At 29.4% G+C, this 27,378-nt stretch overlaps 1 protein-coding gene across 3 annotated transcripts in view; it reads right to left on the bottom strand.

The window, feature by feature from the left end:
* LOC136079732 (uncharacterized) overlaps positions 1–27,378 on the bottom strand; it is a 112,059-nt gene that overhangs the window by 9,414 nt on the left and 75,267 nt on the right. For all 3 annotated transcript variants that reach the window (XM_065795999.1, XM_065795997.1, XM_065795998.1), the window contains exons 10-13: positions 24,716–24,771; positions 24,586–24,641; positions 20,047–20,069; positions 19,847–19,921 (exon numbers count right to left, since the gene is read on the bottom strand). In XM_065795999.1, coding sequence (XP_065652071.1) covers positions 19,847–19,921; positions 20,047–20,069; positions 24,586–24,641; positions 24,716–24,771 — 210 coding nt within the window. The remainder of the gene's footprint in view (positions 1–19,846; positions 19,922–20,046; positions 20,070–24,585; positions 24,642–24,715; positions 24,772–27,378) is intronic.

The raw sequence follows: 27,378 nt of genomic DNA, 5'->3' as shown, positions 1-27,378 counted from the left end.
GTCCAACAAATTCACAAAACTCTGCTCCGTCATAACTGCCCATTGTAACATCAAAGTGGTCATGTATGTTTTTCTTTTTCCAAGTTTCCTTATTAAAATAAAGTAAGGCTTTTCTACAATGTTTTATTATATGGATTGTTTCTTCAGGAATAACTGTGTGGCTTTTTGAAAATTCGATTGTTTTATCTAAAATATCTGCAGTTATTGAAGGATAAAAATCATTAATATCAAATTGAGTAAATGCACAGTCATTTTTATTTTTGATTATGGAGAACCAATTAATAACATCAGTGGTATTTTTCCATTGTTGCAAATTTAATTTATATCATAGAATATTATTAATTTTGTCCAATTTAATTTTGCTTACATGTCCAATCTCACTTTTTGAGGGAACTAATAACCAACAAGAAAATTTGATATGAAAATTTGGTTTATTGTCTTTTAGTGTTATGAAGGCTTATTTTTTTAGCAATACTTTGCGCTTCTAAATTAATTGCGTTTTCCAAATTTTTAGGGGCTTTCTCATCAGAACTAGTAATATTGTCGCATAAAATTTTTTCATAGTTTTCCGTTGTGAGTTGGTAAATGTTATTTGTTTTATCAGCAAAAACCAAAATATTAGGGTTTGATTTAATTTTTTTAACATCTAACTTTAATTTTGTTTGAAATTCATTTTTTATAGGACAAAATTTTATTGTTATAATTAAATGTAATAGACCATTTTCAAAATTTTCCAAATCAGGTATAAAAGGTGGGGTATTTTTTGTCTTAAATCCATAACTATCATTATTTTGGTTATTATTAAATACATCATCTGTATTTGTATTTGGTTTTAAGAAAAAATATGCTTTCCAACAAATTCTTTTAATAAAATCCTCAACTTTTTCAATCAAAGAAATAGTATAAATTTTTTCATCTACTATAGGTATATTTTTCAACAAGTAAGTGAAATTATAAGTTTCCATATTTACATGGAATATTAAAATACAACTAAGAGTGCTCAACAAATGTTAATAAGGAGCCTAATATAAATTTAAACAATTTTAAAATGTCTACTACAAAAAAGAGTGCTCAATTTTCTTAAAAGAACAGAGCAATGCTAAAAAAGTGTTCCTAATTTTACATGTCTTAAAAACGAAACGAACTATACTACCACAGCAAACAGTTCAGTAGTCTGGAGTCATAGCATGCCATGACATGAGCAATCAGCTGACAGGTGACAGCACACAGGCAGAATTTCGTTGACAAGTGCCATTTTGAAGCGGACAAAACAAGTGCAACTTTTTTGGTTTGTTTCATTTTCTTAAGTCTGGCCCGTGTCAACGTCACGGAAGTGTTTTAATAATTAAAGGAAGTATCCAGAAGTTTCCAGAAGCATGCAAAAGCTTCCAGAAGTTTCCAGAAACATTCAGAAGCATCCAGACGCATCCAGAAGCTTCCAGAAGCATCGAAAAGAAGCATCTAGAATCTTCCAGAACAGGTTCACACAGGTTCATTTTACTATAAAAGAGACATGTAAATCGACATGTAATTCAGTCAGTATATGAAAGTCAATCAGTCAGTATTATCAAGACAGTTTATCGAAGTGAGTTTTATCAAAGTGTTTTATCGAAGAACATCAATAGAAGAAGTGAAATACAACAAGTGTTTCATTACATCAATACAGTCCACATCCAACCAAGACTTTGTGTTCCACAGAGCATTATTGTATCATCACAAGGTAAATGTAACACGTTAAGCCTTGAGAAGCGTGATTATCTATTTTTATTATTTTTATGACTTCAAGTGCAAACTGGCTCTCGACAGTCTTGGATTGGAACTAAGAAAGAAAATTATTGACGATTAAGTAAGTGGAATGTTACAAAAAAGTATTTGTAATAAATATCGCATGAAAAAATGAACCGTATCAAGACTATGTTTCAAACATCTTTCTGCGGGGAAGTTGGCAGCAGATAACAAAGGTGGAAGACCGCGTTCCACCACTTCTAAAGAGGATTCTATGATCGTCAGACCGTCAAGAAGGATCCCGGGATATCATCAGTCGAGATACAAAAGCAATTAGAGCTGCCTGTGTCGGACCGAATAATCAGACGACTGTTTGCTACATCTCATATTGACTGGAATGTGCAGAAATGGCGAACTGTCCTGTTCAGTGATGAATCGAAGTTCAACATCATTGGGAGCGATGGCATTTGCCGTGTACGTCGACCGGCCGGAAAACGCCTCAATTTACGTTACTGCCATAAGACCGTGAAGCATGGTGGAGGCAATGTAATGGTCTGGGGGTGTTTCTCTGCTAACGGTCTAGGTCCAATACATCGAAACGATGGAATAACAGACCGTTTCATGTATAAAAATATCCTAAAAGATGTTATTTTGCCTCATGCTGAGTGGAATATGCCAATAAAATGGGTTTTTCAGCAAGACAACGATCCGAAACACACTGCAAAAGTAGTCAAGCAGTGGTTTCAAGACAACCACCTATCGGTGGATTGGCCGCCTCAATCTCCGGATCTCAACCCTATCGAGAACCTGTAAGAGATCGTCAACCGCAGAATTAATCGTGAAGGTGTTCGTAATAAGGATCAACTGTTTGAACAAATCCAAAAGGTCTGGGCAGCGATTCCACAAAGTTTCATTGATCACCTGATCGAATCTATGCCTCGAAGATGCAAGGCTGTGATCGACAACAAAGGATTCGCCACGAAATATTGATAGCGAAATACAGCTTGGTCAACATTTTGTCGGGTTGCACTTGTTTTGTCCAGAAGGAAATCAACTTTTTTTAATACTTTTGATTAATTTATTAATTTTCGTGTACAAATAATGAACTTTGTGATGAATAGAACTTGAAGAACTTTGTCTCTAAACAGAGACATAGTTATTTCTCTAAATTGAAAAAATGCAGCATTTTTATATAAAGAAACTAAATTAGCATTATTTGGTTGCACTCGTTTTGTCCGATACTGTGTGTATATATATATATATATATATATATATATATATATATATATATATATATATATATAAATATATATATATATATATATATATATATATATATATATATATATATATATATATATATATATATATATATATATATATATATATATATATATATATATATATATATATATATATATATATATATCGAAATTGAAAGATAAAAATATTGATGATTTTAAACTGAATTGGTTCATCCTTAAAACAGCGCCTGCATATAACAATATTACCAAAAACTGTATACTATGCCTACAAGAAAAATTTAAAATAATTACACATGCAAACCAAGAATGTTTATTAAACAAAAAATCGGAAATAATTTTTAAATGCAGGGACGAAAATAAGTTTCTCCTAAAAAACTATAAAAATAAATGAGCTCAAATAATAGTTACATTAAGTCCCCTTTTTAAAAAATACTTTTCTAAAAAAGCATAAGTAATCATCTCCAAAGAATTATATTTATTTATATATATGTATTTATATATTTATATACACGTATATATATATAAATATAGATATATACGTATATATATATATATATATATATATATATATATATATATATATATATATATATATATATATATATATATATATATATATATATATATATATATATATATATATATATATATATATATATATATATATACGTATTTAAATTAAACTTGTTTTTATTTGCATTTTTTTATTTTTACAATCAAAAAATAACTTTTTTATTATTTACAAAAGATTTGTTAAAGACCATTAGAAAACTCTTTTTGCATAACTACTTGGATATTTACTAAAAATTTATTAGGCACAATGATTCTGAACGTTATTGGTAAATTTTTAGAAACCAAGTTTCAAGCTTGGTTGATATTCTCTTAGTTGATATTTTCAAGCTGTGGTTGATATTCTCTGACAAATGTTTAATGGTTAGATTGGCATGATACTTTGATTTTCATAGTGGAAAGTAATGTTCCACATGTATTCATGGAACCAAAAATTGAAATGAGTTTTATATCATTTCTTTTCAGTTGAGGATACTTAACTTCAGGAACTATTTTTCAAAAATCCAATAAGGCTAGTGTTTTATGTAGTATTTAAAGATTTTGATCTTTTTGGATATCTAATAGATGTTTCTTCAAGCATGTTTCCTGGAAATAGTCAACCATCACTAATAATACTAAATAATAAAGATCTAAAATCTTACTTTATAGCACATCATTCCACATCAGTACGGGGTCGTAGCTCTTTTGGCTAAGAGTGATGGCATGTGGCCTACGGTGACTAATGTGTGCATTCGATCAATTGAAATTCATTCTGTAAGTCTTACATCTGGCTCTGATGTGCTAGCCCATAAGAGCAAGGAGTGTGTTTAGCTTTCTATTCACACGTTTTGAAAGTGAACAAACACATAACGAGACCACACTAGATGACCAAATGGAACATACTAATGCACTACATCGTCACATCTGTAGACATAAAAAGTTTCTAATATCAGTAAATCTAATATTTCTCCTTTATTATATATTTTTGTTCATAATCTTTTTTTGATTGTATCTTTGTATATTTATTCAGATTTGTGTTCTAATGTGTGAATGAGACCGTATATTTGTGAGAAGCATAATAGCGCCAAAATTTTACAATCATCTTATCCGTGATTTTATGGGTTTGCACTTAGCAAAAACGAAGCATTAACAGTTTGGGTCTAATAACACAAACAAACCAACAGAAGATACAGGTATGCAGCTGTAGATGTTTTTTAACCAAAATAGAGTTCAACTAAAGAGTAATCATAATAATGCTAAACTGGAAACCCACCCAATAAAAACGCACAATGGTGATACTCAAAACCCATAATATAGGCGAAAATTGATAAATGCTGAGTAATGAGATAAGTCAAGAAGCTTCATATACACCCTCCCCTGGGCTAGACATAAAAGCAAGACAAGATTATAACCATCTATAAAAGTATTTCACACCAAAAACGATGCATTCAAAACAAAGAGATAACCTTGATATGAATAACCAGATAATGTATACGCAAAAAATACTAAGAATCACTAACACTTGACTCGTGTCAAGTGTGAGTGATTTTTACATCTTGGTTACAATTATTAGGCTAAATAACAAACACGACAAGAATAACACAGATATATGTAGCGTATTTTTATACAAATGTATTCTTGGTTGGAATGTACTGAACTATTCTACTAGATAAGTTTAGACATACCACAATCTGATTAGGTTTTTTGTTTCTATCCTATTTTCTTGATCTGACGTTGGTAAATTAGTTTGTTGTGGTTTGCACTATACAGTCTTCACTAACGTTCTCTTAGTCGTTTTGTCAACAATATTGTTTTTTAACATTACATTTTTCAGTGGTTATAAGCTATTAGTAAAAATTGCATTTATTGTCTCATCTGTTTATTTTCTCACTATTTTCTGCCTACTGATTTAATGTTTGTATATATTTTTTTATTTCTGGCTAATTAATTTTTAATTACTGTGAGTCTGTTTTGTGTGAAAGCTATTGTCTCTACTTATCAGGTAAGTTTTATATTTCTCATACTATTGGAGTTACCACATTTTCTACCATATTTTCTACTAACTACTTTCGCTTTCACTAACCACAAACCATCTTAACTTTGTTTTGATGTTTATGAGTGGTATTTACTTATTATATTTATAAGACATATTACAGCCATAAAAGAAACGGTAAGTTACTCTTTATTATTAATTACTATTTTCTATTTGCTTTGTGTTATTTCTAAAGATTAAAATTGTTTATTTTAATACATGTGCATATGTGCATGTGTAAACGTTTATCTCTTCTAGTGTAAGTGTATATGATACTTATATGTCTAGGTATTAACATATTTGTAATACCTGGACATATAAATATCAACTTCATTCATGATCGCAATGCATTCCTGAGGAGAGGATCACCATTCATCCACAGACCATACTAGTCAACCAAGCGAAACATACTAATGCACTACATCATCACACCTGTAGATTTGTATTTTACATGTTTTGTAGACAGATGTTGATTCAAATATTTACTGCCTGAGAATCCATATGGTTTTCAATCTTCTTGCTCTACAGCTGACCCGCTAACTGATATGATTCTATTATGCATTAGGCAGCCAGGCACAGGCTATTGCTCTTGACATATCTAAAGCGATAAACTTTAGCATGCTGGTCTTTCTCTAAAGCTTGCTTTATATGGCGTATCGGACAAAGTTTTTGAGATAATCAAATTGTTTCTTTCTAACCGTTTTATTTAAGTCGCCATGAAGGTTATTGCAATTCATCATTTCCAGTAACTTCTGGGACTCATCATGGATGTGTCTATGCAACAGATCTTACCACCTGCAGTCTATGTCATCCTAGTCAGTACCTCAAGACTTTATCCTTGATCCTGCTTTGTTTCTTATTCACATTAATGATCTTCCTGACAACCTCATATCTAAAGTGGCTTTATTTGTTGACAACTCAACTTTATTTATCTATAAATAAAGTTAAGTGGTCAAGTTGAGTTTACAAAAAATTTATCTGTCTTGATAAAAAGTCTTCTCTATTCAATCACTTAAAAAAGGCAGCCAATCTTGAATCTGATCTCTCCTCTGTAACAGATTTGGGCTTGAAGTGGCTTGTGAATTTTAACTCCAATGAAACTCAGTTATTTACTGCAAACAACTATCGCAATACTGTTGACCAGGGTGTTAGCCAGCCTGATAGAACAAGGTATAATGCAAAATTCCCAAATTGTTTAAATTACCCAAATGTTTAAAAGACCATAGTAAAAAAAACAACAACTAAGATTTGAGATGTTATGCTAGACACGTAGAAAAGGTAATTAGTATGCACAACAAAAAAAAGAATTAAGTTGATCAAGTATAATGCTTTTTTTTTAAATGAAAAAAAGAAGCTGTAGCCTATACTTTTAAAATTATTTAATAAGTGCTTATCAGAGTCTTGTTTTCCAGCTTGTTATCAGGGTTGGCAAAAAAACCCAACCCAAAAAAAAACCAATTTTAAAAAAAAACAAAAAAACCAAAGGATATTTGGGTTATTTTAAAAATATCTTTTTTTGCAACAGATAAATCTGTTTTTAGCTTTTATAAATCCTATATAATGAATAATATAAGATTTATTATTCTTTTATTATGAAATATATAAATGTATGACTGCTTCATTTTGAATTCATGAAAAAATTTAAAGTATCATGGAGTCTTATCTGCTGCGCTGACCCATATTTTATTAATAGATTTTTTTTAATTTTTAATTTTGACCTTTTTTAGGGGTTGCTCAAGTGCATCAAAAGTCATATCTTAGACTTTTTTACCCTTTTTTTAAGCACATTTGAGCAAGTACTAAAACTCATTTTGTGAATTTGCTCATTTTGTGAACACGTTAAGCAAATTACTATGATATTAAATTTTGATTAAAAAACTCGGGAAATAAATGTTGATTACTTTCATGATTACTTTTACTTTCACTTTCACCATATATTGATAACTTTCATGATATACTTACTCCATATGCTTATTAGAGCTATTTCCTAAAGATTTATTGATTCCAGGAAAAAGTAAAAAAAAAAATTGATGCACGTTTTTTAGTAGGGGAATCCAGGTCATCCTTACCAAAAGACAAGTTTTCTACAGAGCAAGAGGTTTTGCAATACCTCTTGCATTTGAAGGAGAAGCACCCAAAACAAAAAGAAAGTAGAATTATCCATTGTACATTGACAAAAAACTTTGAAATCAGCTGCAATAATGAAAAACATTTTTGTGCACTTATTCAAATTTAATTGAACTTTGGATGAAAGGAGAATTTCAGATTTTGCAATTACAAACAATCAGGTAGGTACCAGACAGTATATGTTTTTCTTTTATTTATATATTATTATTTATTAGAAGAAAATATTAATATAACTAATGTCTGCTGTTAAATAAATAAATTAACAGAAATGTGTTGTAAAATATACTGAATCTATGAATCATTTTTTAGTATAAAGATAGAGAAGCTGATCGAACCTGGAAACTGTTTAAAAAACAAACAAAGCAAGGCAAACTTTATCAGAGATCAAAAAAAAGAGGAAGTTTTTAACTCTGATGAAAAAGATCTTCTGGATTGCACCTGAACTCGATACTCTGGTTGCAATCATAAATGATAGGAAATAAAGTGATCAAGACAAGACAGAAGATATTGCATTTTTATTGAACCAATTAGAAGATAGAAAAACTAAAATAGGTGGAATCGAGACAAGGTACCATTACTTTGTAAACAGGAGTTTATTCAAGTTTGAAATGAAATCAATTTTGCATAAAACCATGTCAGAGAGTGAATTCAGCTCAAATGGATCCAAGAAAGATGAATGTAATGATGATTTTACATACCCAGATCCAAAGTTGAAGAAAAAAGTCAAAAAAGCTGATACTTCCAGAAGATATTCTCAAGAGAACTACTGATACTGCTGTTGGGGAAGGAATAAGTCATAGGCATCATGTTTCTATGGTTAATAGTATAATTGCTAAATCGGGTGTAAATATAGCTGAATTTAAATGTTCAACCTCTACAGCATTATGAGCAGCAGATAAGGTCATTCATGATGAATCAAAGAGGATCAAGGACAATTTGAGAAATTTCAGAAAAATCAATAAGAAAATTTTAGTTCAACTCCATTTGATGGAAAAGTGATGTCATGAATGTACTGATATGAAAAAATTGGAAAAAGATCGATTAGCAATATTAATAAACGGTAACGAAGAAACACACAATTAGAAGAAACAATTATAAAGAAATTTTTTAAATGAAATTGCTAGATGTTTTATGCAAAATATGGGTTTTTTTTCCAAATGACTTAACATATCAAAAAAGGTATTGTAAAAATTGGTAAAAAGTTGCATAAACTTGCAACTTTGTAGATAGATTAACATAAAATATTTCAGAAAAATAAAATTACCATGCATTTTTATTTGTTTCTTCTAACTTAGAAGAAACTCTGGAAAGTAAAAATAATCAAATTATTTTGAGTTTTAGTTCTCACTTAAGTGTTTCAAAAATGGGCTTAAGAAAGGGGAAAAAAGTCAAAAATAAAACAACTGAGGCATTTGAGCAACCCCTAAAAATTGTCTAAATTAAAAAAACTTTACAAATAAAATAGGGGTCTGCGCAGCAAATAAGACTCCATAGTACTTTAAATTTTTTCATGACCTCAAATTGAAGCAGTCTAATGTATTTAATTTTAGTTTAAACTCCTTACAGAATAATTTATAATCTGATTAATCATTTGTATAGCTGGTTGGGTAATACAGAAAAAATTGTCAATAAAGAAAATAAAAATCAATAAAGATTACAAACTATGTTTTATTAAATTTCAAAAAGTTTACAAAAGATTGGTCATTGTTGTTTACCAATCAAATTCTTCCCCTCTCAAATGTCTGTATATCCGAACAAGCTTTTCAGCTCTATCGTTTCCTAACCTATTTCTTAACTTGCTCCACTCAATTCTAAAAGTAGATAACACTCTTTCTATGAAGCCAATGCCTGAAATCATAGTATCCAGCCAAGTATTTGTCATGGCTATCACTTAGCCAAATTTCTGCGGCAAGTTTCTTTTTCAATGCTTAAAGATATTCCTAAAATTAAAGAAAACTATATTCTTGTTTTGAAATGTAAATCCTATACAGATATTATTTATTAGTCATAAATTTTGTCTGTAGTCTAGAATCGACTAATGTGTTATTTAAGTTAAAATAATATTATCTACATTCAATACAAATAATGTCATCTACCCTTCATCTTCTAGGATTAACTCTTACTTCCGATCTTTCTTGGAAACCGTATATCAATTCCATTGCAAAACTAGCATCTGGTTGCATAAGGTTGGATCTCTTTATCATGCTTGATACTCTCCTACTCCGGAATCTATTCTTTATCTCTATAAATCTCAAATCCATCATGGAATAAAGTTGCCATATTTGAAGCAGATCTTCAAATGACACCCTTTCTTCTTTAGACAAGGTGAAAAAAAAAGCTATTGTAAACATAGTTGAACCTGTTCTTGCAGCCAACCTTAAACTATTGTCACATCGTTGTAATGTTGCTTCTCTTTCTCTTTTCTATAAATACTATAATGGGCACTGCTCTAAAAGGCTAACCTCTTTTGTGCCATCTACTGATAGTACTATCATATTCTGAAGAGCTTGTGTCTCTAGTGCCATCTAATAAAATTTATTCTTGTGTTACTTGTCATTCTATTAAGTCTCATCCTTTTACTGTGACTGTTCCTAAGTGCTCCAGAAAATTTTACTCATCCAGTTTTTTTCCACAAACATCAGTTCTTTGGAATTGGCTTCCTTCATCTTGCTTTCCTGAATCATCTAACTTAGAATATTTTAAGTCGTCTTTCAATCGTTATCTTGCTCTACAAACTTCATCTTTACTCTTCAAGTAACTTTCAACACTAATAGTGGTTGTTTGCAGCCTTGTTGGAAGCAAAGATGTTGAAAAGGCTCAATTGCTTTATCAAGTTTTAACTTTATTTCAATATAATATGGTTTCAGTTCTTTATCTTTTAGGAGAGATTACCAAATTTTACATGCATCTGACAATGATGATGAATCACTTTGTAGCTATAAACATGAATATAAACATCTGTTTAAATATCTATGAAAATATTTTAACAGAATATTGAAGCCATAGTTAACTATATTTTAATGGCCAACAATTTTATTTTATATATCTACCTTATCTAAAGCTCTAAATCTCACATTTCTCCAGTTGAATTTTAAGATTTTTAGCTTCTCTGAAAATTGCAATATATCTATAATTTTTTTTGATATTGTGTTTAGTTTCATGCGTTTCTAAAACATCAAAGTAGTGGTTATAATTTTTTATAGAAGTCTTTAAACAGTCTACTTGAGAGTTCCATTGTGTATCATTAGGAAGATGCGGCATATCTCCATTCTTATCATAAAAAAGAAAAGAAAAACTAGTTTAATTAATTGATATATAAACATAAAGTGAACAGAAGTGTAAAAAAAATATTAAAACTGTAAAATTATAATAATTTATTATAAAAAATATTTACTCACTCATTGTTAATGATGCTTTCGGAAGTATTTGTTAACTTATAATTAAATGTGCCATAAAATTTGGTGTCACATGCTTCTTAACTAAATTTAAGTAATGAGCTGAGCATCCATATGTAACTAACAATGGATATTCCTCTTTAAGAACATCTTTCATCTTTTTCATTTTGTTCTCATTATCTGTACAAATGGCAAATTCCAGTTGGAAGTGGACAAATATACTTATACTTTAAGTTACTTTAATTGAAGTAAATACTATGATGCAGTATTATACTTACAACTTTCTTATAAACATTCTTGATGCGTTTCATTACTTAAATGGGTAATTAAGCACACAATATTCTGAAGTTTTTTTTCACTTCCTGCAACTATAACGGAGATTAAATATGGTGTCCATTACACTGTGAGTAATAATTGGATCATTTCTAACACTCCAGCCATCTTGAATCAATGTAATAATACTCCTATTGTTTACAAATTCACATTTCATAGATACAATAACTTTATTGTTGACGTAATCCAGTAACTTGAGTTGAGTTGAGTTTCTTCCGGTTTGGAGGATCATAACCAGGTCTCAAAAAATTGAAACATTTTTTAAATTCTTTATTTTCAACAGCATTAAGTTGAATGTTGCATGCAAAAAATTTTTTGGCAATATGCAAGTCACAAACATCCTTTTGATCTGAGCTTGTTCTTGATGTGTAGTTTTCTATTAACTTTTGTTTTTAATATGTTGATGTTGAACCAGAGTAACCACTTCCAAACACACTAGTAAGTGACCAGGGCCCCAGCCATGGCTAAAAATACAACTTTTTGCAGACCCAGCCCCGGCCCCAGCAAAATTATAAATAAATTTTAGCTAAATAAGATTTAGCAGGGGTTGATAGCCGGGGCTGGAAAAATTTTTTTAGTACTTTTTGTAGTATAATTTAATACTTACATTTACTATTTATTATATACTGGCATATATTTATATATTTTAAAACTTTAATTTACTTCCAACAATATTGCAAGCAAAACATGAAGATGGGGAAGATTTGTAAGGCATTTTTGATGTGCGAGGAAAAAAACTGGATTAATAAAAGTTTTTATAGCACGAAGGGACAGATACAGTAAAAGGATTCAACTTGTTGAATAAGAAACCAAGTAAGAATGACTATCGGTTTATAGTAATAGAGTGATAGCTCATTTGAGCATTGACCATGATAGTATTTATAGAAAAGAGAAATGCAACCTTACAACAATGAGGAAGTGGTTTAAGCTTGGTAGATAAAGCAGGTCTAATTACATTTACAATGTGCTTCTATACTTTGTCTGAGAGTAAGAGGGTTTTTTTCATCAATATAGGAATGCCAACAGTATTGCAATATTTTTTGTAGTAAATAAATGAGTTTTTTTGTCTAAAAAAATTGTGGATTTTAAGTCCACAATTTTTCAGGCCACAAGCCATTGCAAGCCTTAGGCTGTTACAGAAGAGAGATTAAAAACCGGCTGCTTGTTTAAAGCAATTAAAAAGTGAAGTTTTTTTGTCAAGACAAGAGTATAAAGTTGAGTCATCAGCAAATAGAGGCACTTTAGATGTAAAACTTTCATGAAGATTATTATTGTAGATAAGAAACATTACAGGAGCAAAGAACTTTGTGGTACCCTTAAAGTTACTTGAAATAAAGAAGAGTGTAGGCCTTCAAGAATAACTTTAATAATGCAGTTAGAACGAAATAATTTAATAATCTCAAAAACTTTATATAAAGAAACAAATAACAGAGTGAAGACTAATCGTAGGATAGTTGGAGAGGTCAAAGTGTTTTCTAGAGTTTTGAAAAAGTGGAACCACTTATTTAGCACTTTTTAAAAGTTTTGCGAAAATTGAAGAGAGTTCTGGAAAACACTTTTAAGACTATGATGGAAATCTTGTCTGGAGAACAAACTGTAATAGTGTTAAATTAAGAATTAACTTTAGCATTAGAAGCCATAGTGATTTTGATGTTTAATAATGGTTTATTCTGTTTTACTAGCAGGATTGTGGCCATTAGATTTAAGAGTTAAATTAGAGTAAGATTTCTTTGCAAAAAAAACTCTGCCTTATTGGGAGAAGTAAAAAGATCAGACCCATGAATTAGAGATTAATTGTTCGGCTTACTTTAGTTAATGACATTGTTGAAGACTTACCAGAAGTCTCTAGAACCTAACATTTGAGATAAAAACAAGATTTAGTAAACTGAGAATAACAGAGCTTAACATCAGACAGGACATTTTTCAAAAAAATGATTACTGTTTAATAAAGCAACTGCTCAAGATGGTAAAAAATATGGAGTAGAATAAGAGTTGACTTAATATTGAAATGAAGAAACAAAACCTTCCAAGATTTTATTCCAGAAGGAATAAATGCTTCCAAGATGCGCTTTATGCATGCATGCAATGGGTATAAACATATATGTTTGCTATTTATTTAGATGCTGGCAAACAATATCCTTTTATATTTATATAAACTTTAGTACTTATATGGAATAGTATTTGCTGAAAGAGAAGATGATCAGATGGATTTGTGGTGTGACTCTAACATGACCAGAAAAAGAGGCATAGTCTTAGACATATTAGAAAAAGACGCCATATCTGACAACATTTAATTACAAAAATGTTGTATCAAACAACATTTGTTAGAGAAGATTAAAATGATATCAGCATGTAGAGAGGTAGCAGCTTCAGGAGAAAATGGTAGCGGTAGAAGTAAGCATCCTTGAAGAGAATGCCTAATATATTGTATGAATGAAGGTTATGCTCAAGATTGTTTATATTAGAGAAACAGAATAAAAGAGGAAGGCTAAAGCCTGATGTTGATGACAACGATAATGATAATGATGATGATTATGACATTGATGGTAATGATTATGATGATCATGTTGATCAAGATGATTTTTATATATGCATATATACAAAATATAACATGAATTTGAATTAAAAAAATAGGTAATCCTGCAGTTAAGCGGCCTCAAATAAAAGTATGCTTTAACTTTACACGCTCTCGTTCGCAGAGACTTTAAAACTTTTTTTTTATTGTTAATTGATAAATACTTTTTGGATGGTCACTGATAAATTTTTATAAGTTTTTAAAAAAATTATAACTATGTCAAAAAATTTATTTGTAAACAGAAAGTAGTATATCAATTAGAAAGTAGCATATTAATTTTAATTATCCTTTCGATTAATTTAATTCCACTCTTCATTAGGATCTTCTTGACTCAATGCATGGGTTTTGCTTGTGTCTCTGTTTTTAAGATTAGGCAACTCTTTCTATTATCTCCTAATGAGGGTACAGCTCTAAAACTCAGTTTTATGGTTCTGAGGCCGGCTGGTAGTCAGGTTTCCCGAACTCTGTGGTAGCTCTCAGAGAGGCTAAATCCATCAACAGCTGAAAAATATCAAAGTATTAACAGTGCCATGTTGCGCATGGATGTTGTCCCTGTTTGTACTTTTGGTGTGCATTGCGGAGGCCATACTTTGAGCCTAATTAATTTACTGCTTAGACTATTCTACAGCTTGTGGTCTAGACAACATAACTGTTATAGTCCGGAGCTGTCGTCTATACTTTCAAAACTATTTAACAAGTGCTTATTAGAGTCTTGTTTTTCAGCCTGCTGGAAATCGGCATCTGTTATCCCTATTTTCAAAAATTCTGGAGAGTGATCTGATTCATCTATATTTACAATATCATTTTAATTAAAGAAAGTGAAGGTGAATCAAAATAAAACCAAATAAAAATTGTTGTGTTCAATATACAATTGATTCTATAATAAATAAAGTTTCATAAGGAGAACGATTAGCTAAATTTGCTGCTTCTGATGGATTTTCCATAAGTGCAATAGCTGAATAAGATCAAATTTGTGACTTGCTTCATGATGAAAGCTACAGTTTACCTAATTTTAGTTTACCTAAATCTAACAGATGTCAAACTTTATCTTTAAATATTACATTGAAATAGTAATATTTAAAGATTACAAACTTTATCTTTAAATATTACATTGAAATAGTTGAAGAAAAAAAAAATGGTTTTATAAATCTTGGATTAGGGAGAACAATTGGATCATTTAATAATGATTGCCTTAAACTAATTATCAAAAAATTGGACATGTTCAATGTTAATCTTTCCAGCGATTTAGCTTGTATAACAACAGGTGGTGCTTCCATTATGGAAAAATTAGGAAATATTTCTCCTGCTGAATATCAACTTTGTTTTGCCCATGAAATACATTTAGCTGTAGTTGATGTAATTTACAAAACGAATGTTGAAAATAATCAGATTTCTAATGAAGAAGATATCTAAATTTTTCTAAATTGATTTTGATGTTTTTAATTATGAAAATAATAATGAGGATGAAAATAAAATTAGTAACCATGCTCCTGATCTTGTTCCATATTTTTATTAAAGCACTTGATACTCAAGATTGTTATTTAGCAAATAATCTCTATTTGAAATATATATATATATATATATATATATATATATATATATATATATATATATATATATATACATATATATATATATATATATATACATATATATATATATATATATATATATATATGTATATATATATATATATATATATATATATATATATATATATATATATATATATATATATATATATATATATATAGTTGAAAGAATATGTCAAAGAAGGAAATGCGATCTTGTTGGTTTATTATAGTTTTTAGATAATTCACAGTCTTTAAAAAGTGTTATGTATAATAACTTATTTTGCATACTATCTAAAACAGAGATGATAAATATAGCTATTGAATTGAATGAGAGACTTTTCCCATATTTGAAAATATACCAAAAGTAAGAGATAAAATTGATGATAATAATAACCTTAACATGCACTGGTTTTTCTAAAAGATCACTTTAAATCACAAATATAGTTTTAAAAATAAAGTAAAAAATATATATATATCTGTTTGTTTGTCTTTTTAAATGCATGTTCCTGGGATTCTACCGGGATGCCAGGAACACTGAATAATTCCCGCTAACCAGGAATAGCAAAGAGTTCGGGAATTTGCAATCCCTACTTACGAATTATAGCATAAAAGTTGTTTTCAATGGACAGCACTCTTTTTCATTTTCTATAACTTTAGGAGATCCTCAAGGTTCTATCCTTGTCCCTATACTTTTGTTAATTTACACTAACAATCTTCCAGAAATTCTAGCATCAAGGTGGTATTGTTCGCTGATGATAATACCAATTATTTTTGTCTTGTTAAGAAGCCAACACTCTCTTAGATTAGATCACACTCTTAGATTGCTCTGCCATTAAGGTAAGGACTTTTGCTACAGCATGGGCTCTCAGTCGTTGGTGAACTTTAGATAAAACTTAATTTTTTTCAGCTAATCGTTATCGCAATAACCTAGATCCTTCTATATTTATGAACAGTAATGTACTCAATGTCATCTACCTTTCATCTTCTAGGAATAACTCTTACTTCTGTTCTTTCTTGGAAACAATATATCAAATCCATTGCAAAATTAGCATCTGTTAAGGTTGTATCTCTTTATCTTGCTATTTTTTTATGTTTATGTTGCTATATTTGAAGCAGATCTTCAAATGACACCCTTTCTTCTTTAGACAAGGTGAAAAAAAAGGTATTGTCACCATAGTTGAACCTGCTCTTGCAGCCAACCTCCAACCATTATCAGATCGTGATAATGACCTCCAACTATAATCACATGGTTCTTAAACCATTGTCACATTGTTATAATGTTGCTTTTCTTTCTCTTTTCTATAAAAAGCTATCGCAAAAAAAGGATGAGACTTAATTGAATGACGAGTAACACAAGAATGAATATTAGTAGATGGCACAAGAGACACTATCTCTTTAGAGCAGTGTCTATTATAGTATTTGTAGAAAAGAAAAAGAGAAGCAACATTACGACAATGTGATAATGGTTGGAGGTTGGCTGAAAAAAATTGAGATTTATCTATATTAAAGTTCACCAGCCACTGTGAGCCCCAAGCTGTAGCAGAAATGAGATTCTTTTCAAGCTCCAATGCCCCCTCCAAGCAATCAAAGAGTGTTGGTTTCTTATCACAACAAGAATAAATGGTATTATCATCAGTTAACAATGCCACCTTAGATGTGAGAATATCTGGAAGATCGTTGATGTAAATTAAAAAGAGTATAGGGTCAAGGATAGAACCTTGAGGAACCCCTGAAGATATAGAATAATAAGAAAAGTACTGTCTATTGAGGACAACTTTTATGCTACGATTGGAAAGGAAGGATTCAATAATCTTAAAGATGTTGCCAAATATACCATAAGAAAAACGCTTATGGAGAAAACCAGCATGCCAAGCTTTATCAAAAGCTTTCGAAATGTCAAAAGCGATAGCCTTAACCTCTCCACCTTTATCTAACGCACAATAAAACTTATCAGTTATTACTGATAGCAAATCAGCTGTAGAATGAGAAGATCGAAATCCATATTGATGGTCAGAAACTAAGTGATTAGATTCAAGATAAGAGATTAGGTGTTTGTTAATTAAACATTCAAAAACCTTGCTTATGATAGGAAGAAGACTAATGGGACGGTAATTAGACGAATCAGATCGCTCTCCAGAATTTTTGAAGATAAGACTTTGAAACAAGATAAGACTCTGATAAGCACTTGTTGAATAGTTTTGAGAGTATAGATGACAGCTCCGGAGAACACTTCTGCAAGACAATAACAGGTATGTTGTGCGGGCCACAAGCTGTAAAAGAGTCTAGGCAGGAAATCACTTTAGATACAGAAGTTGGAGTGATACGAGTGTCAAGCAATGGATCAACCTGTTTGTTGGCAATTTCAGGTAGAACACAACTAGTGGAATCAAGAGATGATATTGATAAAAAGTTTTTAGCAAACAATTCGGCTTTGTCTTTAGGTGAGGTGACAAAGTCTGAACCATACAAGAGAGTTGGAATAACAAATTTGCCCATATTATTGATACTACTAAAGATTCTCCAGAAGTCACGAGAGCCTAATTTTTGAGATGAGATGCAAGATCACATGACCTGAGAGTAGCGGGCTTTGGCGTTAAACAAAACCTTTTTTTACAATGGTTTCTAGTAGTAATAAACAGACGCCTGTTTTCTGGAGAATTGTTTTGCTAATAAATATGGAAGTAATGGTTTCGATTGGCAATCCCAGCAGCACAGTGTGAGGAAAACCATGGAGGAGAGTGAGGCTTGACCTGGAATTGTCGAGAGGGAATAAAAGATTCCATGCCAGCCTGAACCCACAAAGTTATGTAAGATGCGCATTTGTCAAAAGGAAGACAAAAGATTTCTACCCAAGGGCCATCACAAAGAAAATCACGGAAAGAATCCCAGTCAGCTTTACTGTAATTATAAGAGGTTTGATAATAGGGGGATTCAGGTGATGAAGAAGAATGAGATATTAGTTTGAGAGAGATCAAACTGTGATCAGAAGCACCTAAGATTGAATGTGGAGAAACTGAGCACTGACTAGGATCGGAAACAAGACATAAGTCGAGTAGAGAAGGTAGATGATTTGGGTTGTCAGGAAAGAGTTGGAAAGTTGACTATTTAAGTTAGGGATTGTGAAAGGCAAAAGTTGGGGGCTTTAAAGCCTGTAGAGTCACTGACACTAGAGCCAAGCCATTCAGAGTGGTGAGCATTAAAGTCACCGACAAAAACTATATTAGCTGATGGATAAAGAGAGAGGGCTTTGTCAATATGATCAGAAATAACATCAAAAAGAGTGCAGTCTTGAAATGAAGGAGAGCGATATAGAACAAATAGAAAGGTAATAGAGTGAAGTGGTGCTAAACGAAAGCACATGAAAGAATAGTCTGTGGATTCAAATCTAGTTTTACGACAAATGGGTGAATTCTTACGAATGTAAATGCCTTGGCCAAGCATGTGACTATTGGAGTCTTTACGAATTAAAGGAAGATAACCATCAACACTAAGATTGCAAGATGAGGCAGCTGAACTCAAATTAGTCTCATAAAGAGCAAGTAGGTCTGGTGAACTTTGCAAGAGATAAGACTCAACAGAAGAAAAAATACTTCGAAGACCACGAATATTAGTGAATGATAGGTTTAGAGAACTTGGTGATGATGATGGTTTTTTGTGTTTTATAGTTTTTGGTACTTTATTCATTTTAAAATTAGACTGAAGAACTTGACTCAAAGCATAGATAGTAATCAGAACACCGTTTAATAGTCCTAGCAATTGCCTCATTACTACTAATAAAGCCAAACCGTAACAAAAGGCTCCAAATGTGGCCTCCGCAATGCACACCAAAAGTACAAACAGGGACAACATCCATGCGCAACATGGTACTGTTAATACTTTGATATTTTTCAGCTGTTGATGGAATCAGCCACTCTGAGAGCTACCACAGAGTTTGGGAGACCTGACTACCAGCTGGCCTCAGAACCATAAAACTGAGTTTTAGAGCTGTACCCTCATCAAGAGATAATAGAATGAGTTGCCTAGTCATAAAAACATAGACACAAGCAAAACCCGTGCATTGAGTCAAGAAGATCCAGCATTCAACATCCTAAACTGGAAGCAATGTATTAAAAATACATCTGCACCAGCCTAATAGATGAATATAATCTAATATAATTTAATTTCTATAAAAAATGTTATTGTTAATTAGTTTTCACAGGACTTAAAAAGGATTTTACCCAATAGAATTTTTTTCTTAAATTAAACTTAAAAATTAACAAGTTTAAAAGTACCATCGCTAGATATTTGTTCCTTTGTTGTTGATATTTGTTTGTTGCATCTCAATGTGGTATCGAAGACAAGATCACCTAATGTAAACAAAAAGGTTGACTTCAATATTTAAAATAATAATTTTATTAATAACAACAAAAAATTAATAATTTTTAATTTAATATTAAGAAAGAAAAAGAAAAAAAAGATTAATTATTATTACTTTCAGGCGATGAAGTCAACAATCTGAAAAAAGAAAGCGGTGATATAAAATGTTTTATTTTTGTAACTTAAAACAGTGAAAATAAAAAAAATTTAATGGTAAATACTTGATATAAAAGTTATTCTAAATATAACTTTTTTTTAATTCTAATTTGTTTTCAACAAGGCTGCAAGCAATGCCTGCCAACTCCTAATAATTGTATGTAATTTTAATCGCAAAAAAGTATTATAGGATGTCTTGCAGAAACAAATAATCATAACAGTAAGCAACTCTTGGTGAAATATTTTTACCAGAGGGCTTCTCATTAAAAAACTTACCTGTTATAAATTTTTATTTTATTTGATAAGTTTCTTTCATAGCATTGCTAATATAACATTTATATATCATTAGGGTTTCTAATATGAAAAAACCAAATCTGAGAATCTGCTGTTTTCTTCTCATTTATTCAAATCCAATATCCATTAAATCTATTTTATTATTAAATCTATTATATCTATTAAATAATTTTTTAAAACTTCTTGATCATTCAAAATTTAAAATTCTAATCCAATATTTGTTAAGCCTAAGTAGTTTCACATTCAAAACGATAGTCTTTAATTATGTGTAAATGCTGATCGATATCTCTTAGTAACATAATTTACAAATATACAAATTGTATGTACAATCTATATTAAAATAATATCAACTTACATGATGTTGATAGTGCAGTCGTTTTTTATTTGAAAACGACTTGAATGCAGTCATGTCGCCGAATTCTCCTCTGTTTAACTTAATTACAAGATTTTGAACTGTGCGCTTAGATATGTTAAGAGAAGTGAAAATGCTTGTTGTAGATTCATTTCTTTCAAATAAATGCTTAAGCATTTTAATGTGCTCCTTGTAACATTTTTCCTTGTTTTATGATTGGCATTGGAATTTTCTCTTCCATCCATAGTGTAAATATTTGAGTATTAATAATAATTATAAATGATTAAATTTAAATCTAGATAAATGATTAATTAGATAAATGATAATTTAATTAACCAATAAGGTTAATAATAAAATTAAACAAAGACCTAATACTAAATTAAATAAACCATCATCAAATGTAAAAAGTCATTGTCTTAAATATTTTTACCTTTGTTTACCAGAAAACAAGAACAATTTGATTTGAAAAAACTGTGCTTTTTTAAAACGCATATAAGAATGAATAAATACGCATATAAGAATGAATAAATACACATATAAGAATGAATAAACACGCATATAAAAATGAATAGACGAACATATAAGAACAAATAACCCTGTAAATCAACAAATTTTAAATCTAAAAACAGGAGCAAAAGTATATATAATCTTTGATACACCACATCTTATTAAAAGTGTTAAAAACAAATTAAACATATCTAACCGCACAGTTCAAAATCTTGTAATTAAGTTAAACAGAGGAGAATTCGACGACATGCCTGCATTTAAGTAAAAAAAAATGTATATAATATTAAGTAAAAAGTAAAAGACCTATTAATGCTCAAAAATATTATTGGGTTTGGGTAGAAGAAAACAATCTTTGTACACAAGAAGCAATAAAAGCAAATCTTTCTGCAGCAGGCTTCAATATGTCTCAGTTTACGATTTCAAGAAAACTCAAATGCGCGGATTTATCAACAAAGCATGTTGTGCATGTGTCGGAACAACAAAATTCAACACGAGTTATTGATGCATGCTATGCATTTGCACGCAAAATTAACGGAATTTCAAATAAAAATTTTATTTATATGGATGAAACTGGATTTAATGTGCACACTAACAGCGCATATGGTTATTCGCTAAGAGGTGTGCCAGCAATTTTACAGTCATCTGTAAATCATGGCAAGAGTGTTAGTTTGATTTGTCTGTTTCAACAATTGTTGTAAGTGTTGGCTTATGAAAGAAAAACTGGAGGCTGGAATGCAGATTCATTTTGTACTTTCATTACTACAATGTTGGCACTAATGCAGATGTGGAAGCCCAAGTGCTGGTTATGGACAATTGTAAATTCCACTGGAGTCTTTCTGTTAGGCAAACACTAGCCTCTCATGGCATAGCTATAAAGTATCTGCCAGCATACATGCCACAGCTTAATCCAATAGAAGAATTATTTTATTATTTAAAGCACACTTACAAACAGGGAGAAGTTTAATTCCATTTTACAACCATACGCATAGTTACATAAATCCAGCGCTGGCTCAGCAACCATTTTATAAATAAATAGAAGTGGCAACAACCTAATTTATATTTTAAATATATCTATATAATAACATAATAGCCTATTTATTGTTTATATAAAATTATATTAGAGACTTTATGGGTAGTTGACACGCATATAAACGCGCATATAAGAATAAATAAACAAGCATATAAGAATGAATAAACACGCTTATAAAAATGAATAAATACGCATATAAGAACAAATAAATGCGAATATTAGAATGAATAACTATAAACAATAATGAAAATCATTAAAATTTGAGAGCTCTAATATTACTCAGTAAACCAAGTTCTTGTATTTATGATCCGGGGATTATCAACAAAATGAAAACGACCAATTGTATATTTTCACAGTAATACTACCATGTGTTCAACCAATTTAGCTAAAATAGTAAATTACGAAGAATAAAAAATTAGTAGTTAAAGTTTGTCTTGAAACAGACAAAAAGAGCTTTAACTACTAATTTTTTATTCTTCGTAATTTACTATTTTAGCTAAATTGGTTGAACACATGGTAGTATTACTGTGAAAATATACAATTGGTCGTTTTCATTTTGTTGATAATCCCCGGATCATAAATACAAGAACTTGGTTTACTGATTTGCCATTAGATTGAATTCCAATGATCTTGACTTGTTTTTGTTATAATCAAGATGTTGCTTTAAAGACGTTTCATCAAAAAACAACACTATAGTTTTGTTCTAATTTTTCATGGTAACTACTCCCATTATTAGTAAAGTCATTATCTTATTGGAAAATCGAAACTCAGAGATTATTGAAAAAATATTCAAAAAGTGATTCTAATGAAAAAACTCTTCTAATTCGAAAGCTTGTGGACTGCAATACATAATAATTTAAATGTCTGTTTTTGTAATTTATAATTTTTGTGTCTGTAATTGTATTTTTTACTTTATAAAGTCATAAGGATATAATAAAAAAAAATGAAAACTTGGGTTGCCAACATCTTCATTCTTTGCCTTTTAATGCAACAGGTTAGCTTAAAGATAATAAAAAATATATAGTAATAATATATAATAAAAGCATCACAAAAACTTTAATTTTTTTTTTCTTTTAAAAAAGAAATTTTTTTTGAAAATAAGAAATTGCATTTTATAGATCAAGCCTTCTCAGGAGAGATGTGCTGTCGCACGCCTATTGTGACCAGGCAAATAATTTTTTTTTGACAACTTGGCCAGAGTTTTTTCATATTTTGAAACTTTGTGTGTTTTAAAAATGTGTTGAAAAAACCAAACTAATTTAAAAAGAAAATTAAAAATAAACAAACCATAAACTGAAAAGAGAATTGAACTTAACAAATGATAAAGTAAATAAAGGTTAAACCATAGAAAATAAAAGCATAAAAATAATATATTTTTTAATTTAACATAGAAGCAGTAATCTTTAACTTATTTTAAACTTACATGCATACATAATAGCAATAAAAATGCATCGTAAATAGGTAGAGCGTGCAGGTCTAATAACAAATTTTATTTATTTTATGTATTTGAAAACATTTGTGGTGCTACCATACCTCAATTAAAAGAATTTCTTAAAATATTACAGTTATTTGCTATTTCAAAAAAGATATGGTTACCTTAATTGTATTTGACATTTATAAATACTCTGGAAAATTAACTGTGTTTAAATGAGCTGAGTACCAAATTGACCAATTTACTAATAAGATCATTTTTATTATAATATTTCAATAAGGATTTAAACAAAGGACTTAAAGGATTTTTATTAAATTTTTATGTTAATTTATAATTGTAAGTGTATTCTAAATTTTATTAATTCAATTGTTTTTAAATGTTATGCTTTTTGGTGAAGTTGCACTAAGTAAGCAGTAAACACCTTAAAGATGCATAATACGTTAAAAAAGAATGTAGCAGAGTGAGATATAAGTATGAAAGGACTGATATCCACTAGAAAACAAAGGGCCTTAAGAAGTAAAATAAAATTAATAATGATAAAATTTAGAAAATATTAAAACAATAATGTATTGTATGCACATACGAGTATGTTTTTATATTTTATTAGGTGCTTAATAGTTAAATTAATTTTTAAATTGATGATTGTTATTTTTGCATACTTTAGGTATATTCTGTAACGGAGAGCATCAGACGGATTGTTAACAATGAAATATACATTTCATATTATCACAACATTTTGACACTTAGTGATGATATTTTGTGGAGTGATTGCTTTATATAATTATTTTATTGTATATATTTATAATACTTGAGTGATATACCTTGCTTTGCATTAAGACTGCTCTGAAATAAATAAATGAATGTTGAACTCTTTCAAACTTACTTGTTGCATAATTGACATATACCGATTCTGACTTTGGCAGTAGAATCTATATATTTCTGTAAAACAAACATATAATTAGATAAAGACTTATCTATGAAATTAAAAAATAGCACAAAAAAGGATTAAGTACCAAAAGCTTGCTTGAATGAACTTGTACTCCCTCACTAATAAGTTCTGAGTTATTTTCTATGCAAAGATTGTTCCAAATTTTGCAAAAAATATAGAAAACATTTTTAAAAATAAAATATTAAAATTTATAATATATATACACTCCCATCCATAAGTTTGGACGCACCTATGACAACTACAGATATTAAGAGAAAAATGTGACAGAATAATTTTGATTTGTGACTTTAATAAAACAAATCAATAATTTTATGTTTTTTTATTAGTTTTAAACAAAAAAATAATAATAATATCAAAAATTATAACTAAAATAAAATGTTTTTATTTAAATCATCTTTTCGTCAAAATGGCCACCTTTAGCTTTGACTATCGCTTGTCAGATATGTGGCATGCGATTAATAAATTTTTTTTAATATTCCTCATCAACATTTTTCCATATATTTTGGATTGCCTCCCAAAGATCATTTTTAGCCCTTGGTGAAGTTTTTCGGACTTCTCGATCTAAATGATCCCACAGTAACTCAATTGGGTTACAATCAGGACTCTGCGGTGGTTAAGTCATGACCTTCAACAATCCTTCCTCTTGTTTTTCATTTAAATATTGTTTAACCACTTTAGCAGTGTGTTTAGGATCGTTATCTTGTTGGAACACAAATTGTTCGCCAATTAATTCGGTTCCACAGACCAAAACATGTTTTTTCAAAATCTTTAAATAGACTTCTTTTGTCATTTTCCCGTCAATTTTGGCGATTGATCCCACTTGCATAGTACATTGTCCAGCATTCTTTCTCCTACCCGACGACGAACAAATGACCAGCATTTATTACCAAAAATCTCAAACTTTGATTCGTCTGACCAAAGTACTCTATTCCACTCTTCTAGCGTCCAACTCTTGTGTTCTTTGGCCCAGACTAATCTTTTTTGTTTATGGATAATTGTAAGACGTGGTTTTTTAATAGCAACACAACCTCTAAGCCCCACTTCAAGAAGTCACCTTTTCACCGTCATATGTGGTATGATGTTGATTAAAATCAGCTGCAAAATCTGGCGTTGTGCGTCTACGATTTCATAAAGAATTAATTACTATGTACTTATCCTCTTTTTTCGTAGTAGAACGAGGTCTCCCTACTCTTTTACAATTGCAGAAAGACCCTGTTTCTACTTTTCTCTTAACTGTTTTAAGAACACAACTCTCTGAAATGCTGAGGCGTCAACCAATTTCTTAATTAGAAAAGCCTAAATTTTGAAGGGTCCAAATTTCTATATATTTTTCTAAATTTATCTGCCCTCTTTTTGCCATTTTAAATAACGAATCTTATAAGAATACTAAAATAAAAATATTAACTTGAAAAAATGAGAAATAAAGTTAAAAAAATTTTCTTACCGAAAATTGATAGTTCAAAATCAATCAAATCATTAATTTTCAAAAACTATAGATTTATTAACTTTTTAAAACCGAAAAAAAAATATCGTATAACACACTCAGCTTAAAAGTTTAACTAATAATGAGAATAGACAAAATAAAAAGTAATCTTATTTTAAAAATTTATTTATTTTACAATACAAGTGGATATCGCTTAAAAATGTTTTTGTTTATTTTGTAAATTATAACAAATTTAATAATTTAAGAATATACTTTATTTAAAAATATCTCCCATTACTATCTTCTCACAGTACTTTATTATGAGACCAATGTAGACACTCTTAATTAAATTTATTTATGAGTTAAAACACCTTTTGTTTATTTTTGTAAGGTGCATCCAAACTTATGGACGGTAGTGTGTGTGTGTGTGTATATATACATATATATATATATATATATATATATATATATATATATATATATATATATATATATATATATATATATATATATATATTTTTATATATATATATGTATATATATATATATATATTTATTTATTTATATATATATATATATATATATATATATATATATATATATAATTATATATATATAAATAAATATATATATATATACTTATAAATATATATATATATATACTTATAAATATATATATATATATAAATATATATATATATATATTTATATTTATATATAAATATATATATATATATAAATATATATATATTTAAATAAATAAATAAATATATATATATATATACCTTATATATATATATATATATATATATATATATATATATATATATATATATATATATATATATATATATACTAGGGTGCATCAAACCCCCAACAATTTTTTAACTATTTACTTCAGTTTCAGCCTTATGATTCCTGTGTTCCACTTCATAAATTATGACTCCTGTAAATATTTGAGATTTTTCTGTGGCAATTTAATGGGTCCACAACAAGCACAAATATCTGTATTTTTTGCAATAAACTGTAATACTATTATTAATACTATTATTAATACTATTATTGGCATCGGTTACATTAAACAATTAATATACACAAAATTACTTATACTTCCAGGAATTACTGCAAAGACTGTCAAATGGACAAAAGGATACTCATATATTCCAAACAAGTATGACAAAATTTACAATATCGAATAGAGCACAGTACAATAGGTAGCTTTTAGCTACTGGGACTATGGGTATATACCCATAGTCCCAGTAGCTAATTGACAATATTTAACTACATAGTTAAATATTGTCAAT

This window comes from Hydra vulgaris, chromosome 04 (assembly GCF_038396675.1).
Source record: "Hydra vulgaris chromosome 04, alternate assembly HydraT2T_AEP".
In the NCBI taxonomy this organism is placed as follows: Eukaryota; Metazoa; Cnidaria; class Hydrozoa; order Anthoathecata; family Hydridae; genus Hydra; species Hydra vulgaris.
The sequence above is the reverse complement of the archived record's forward strand: the minus strand, read 5'-3'. Positions and strand labels throughout refer to the sequence as shown.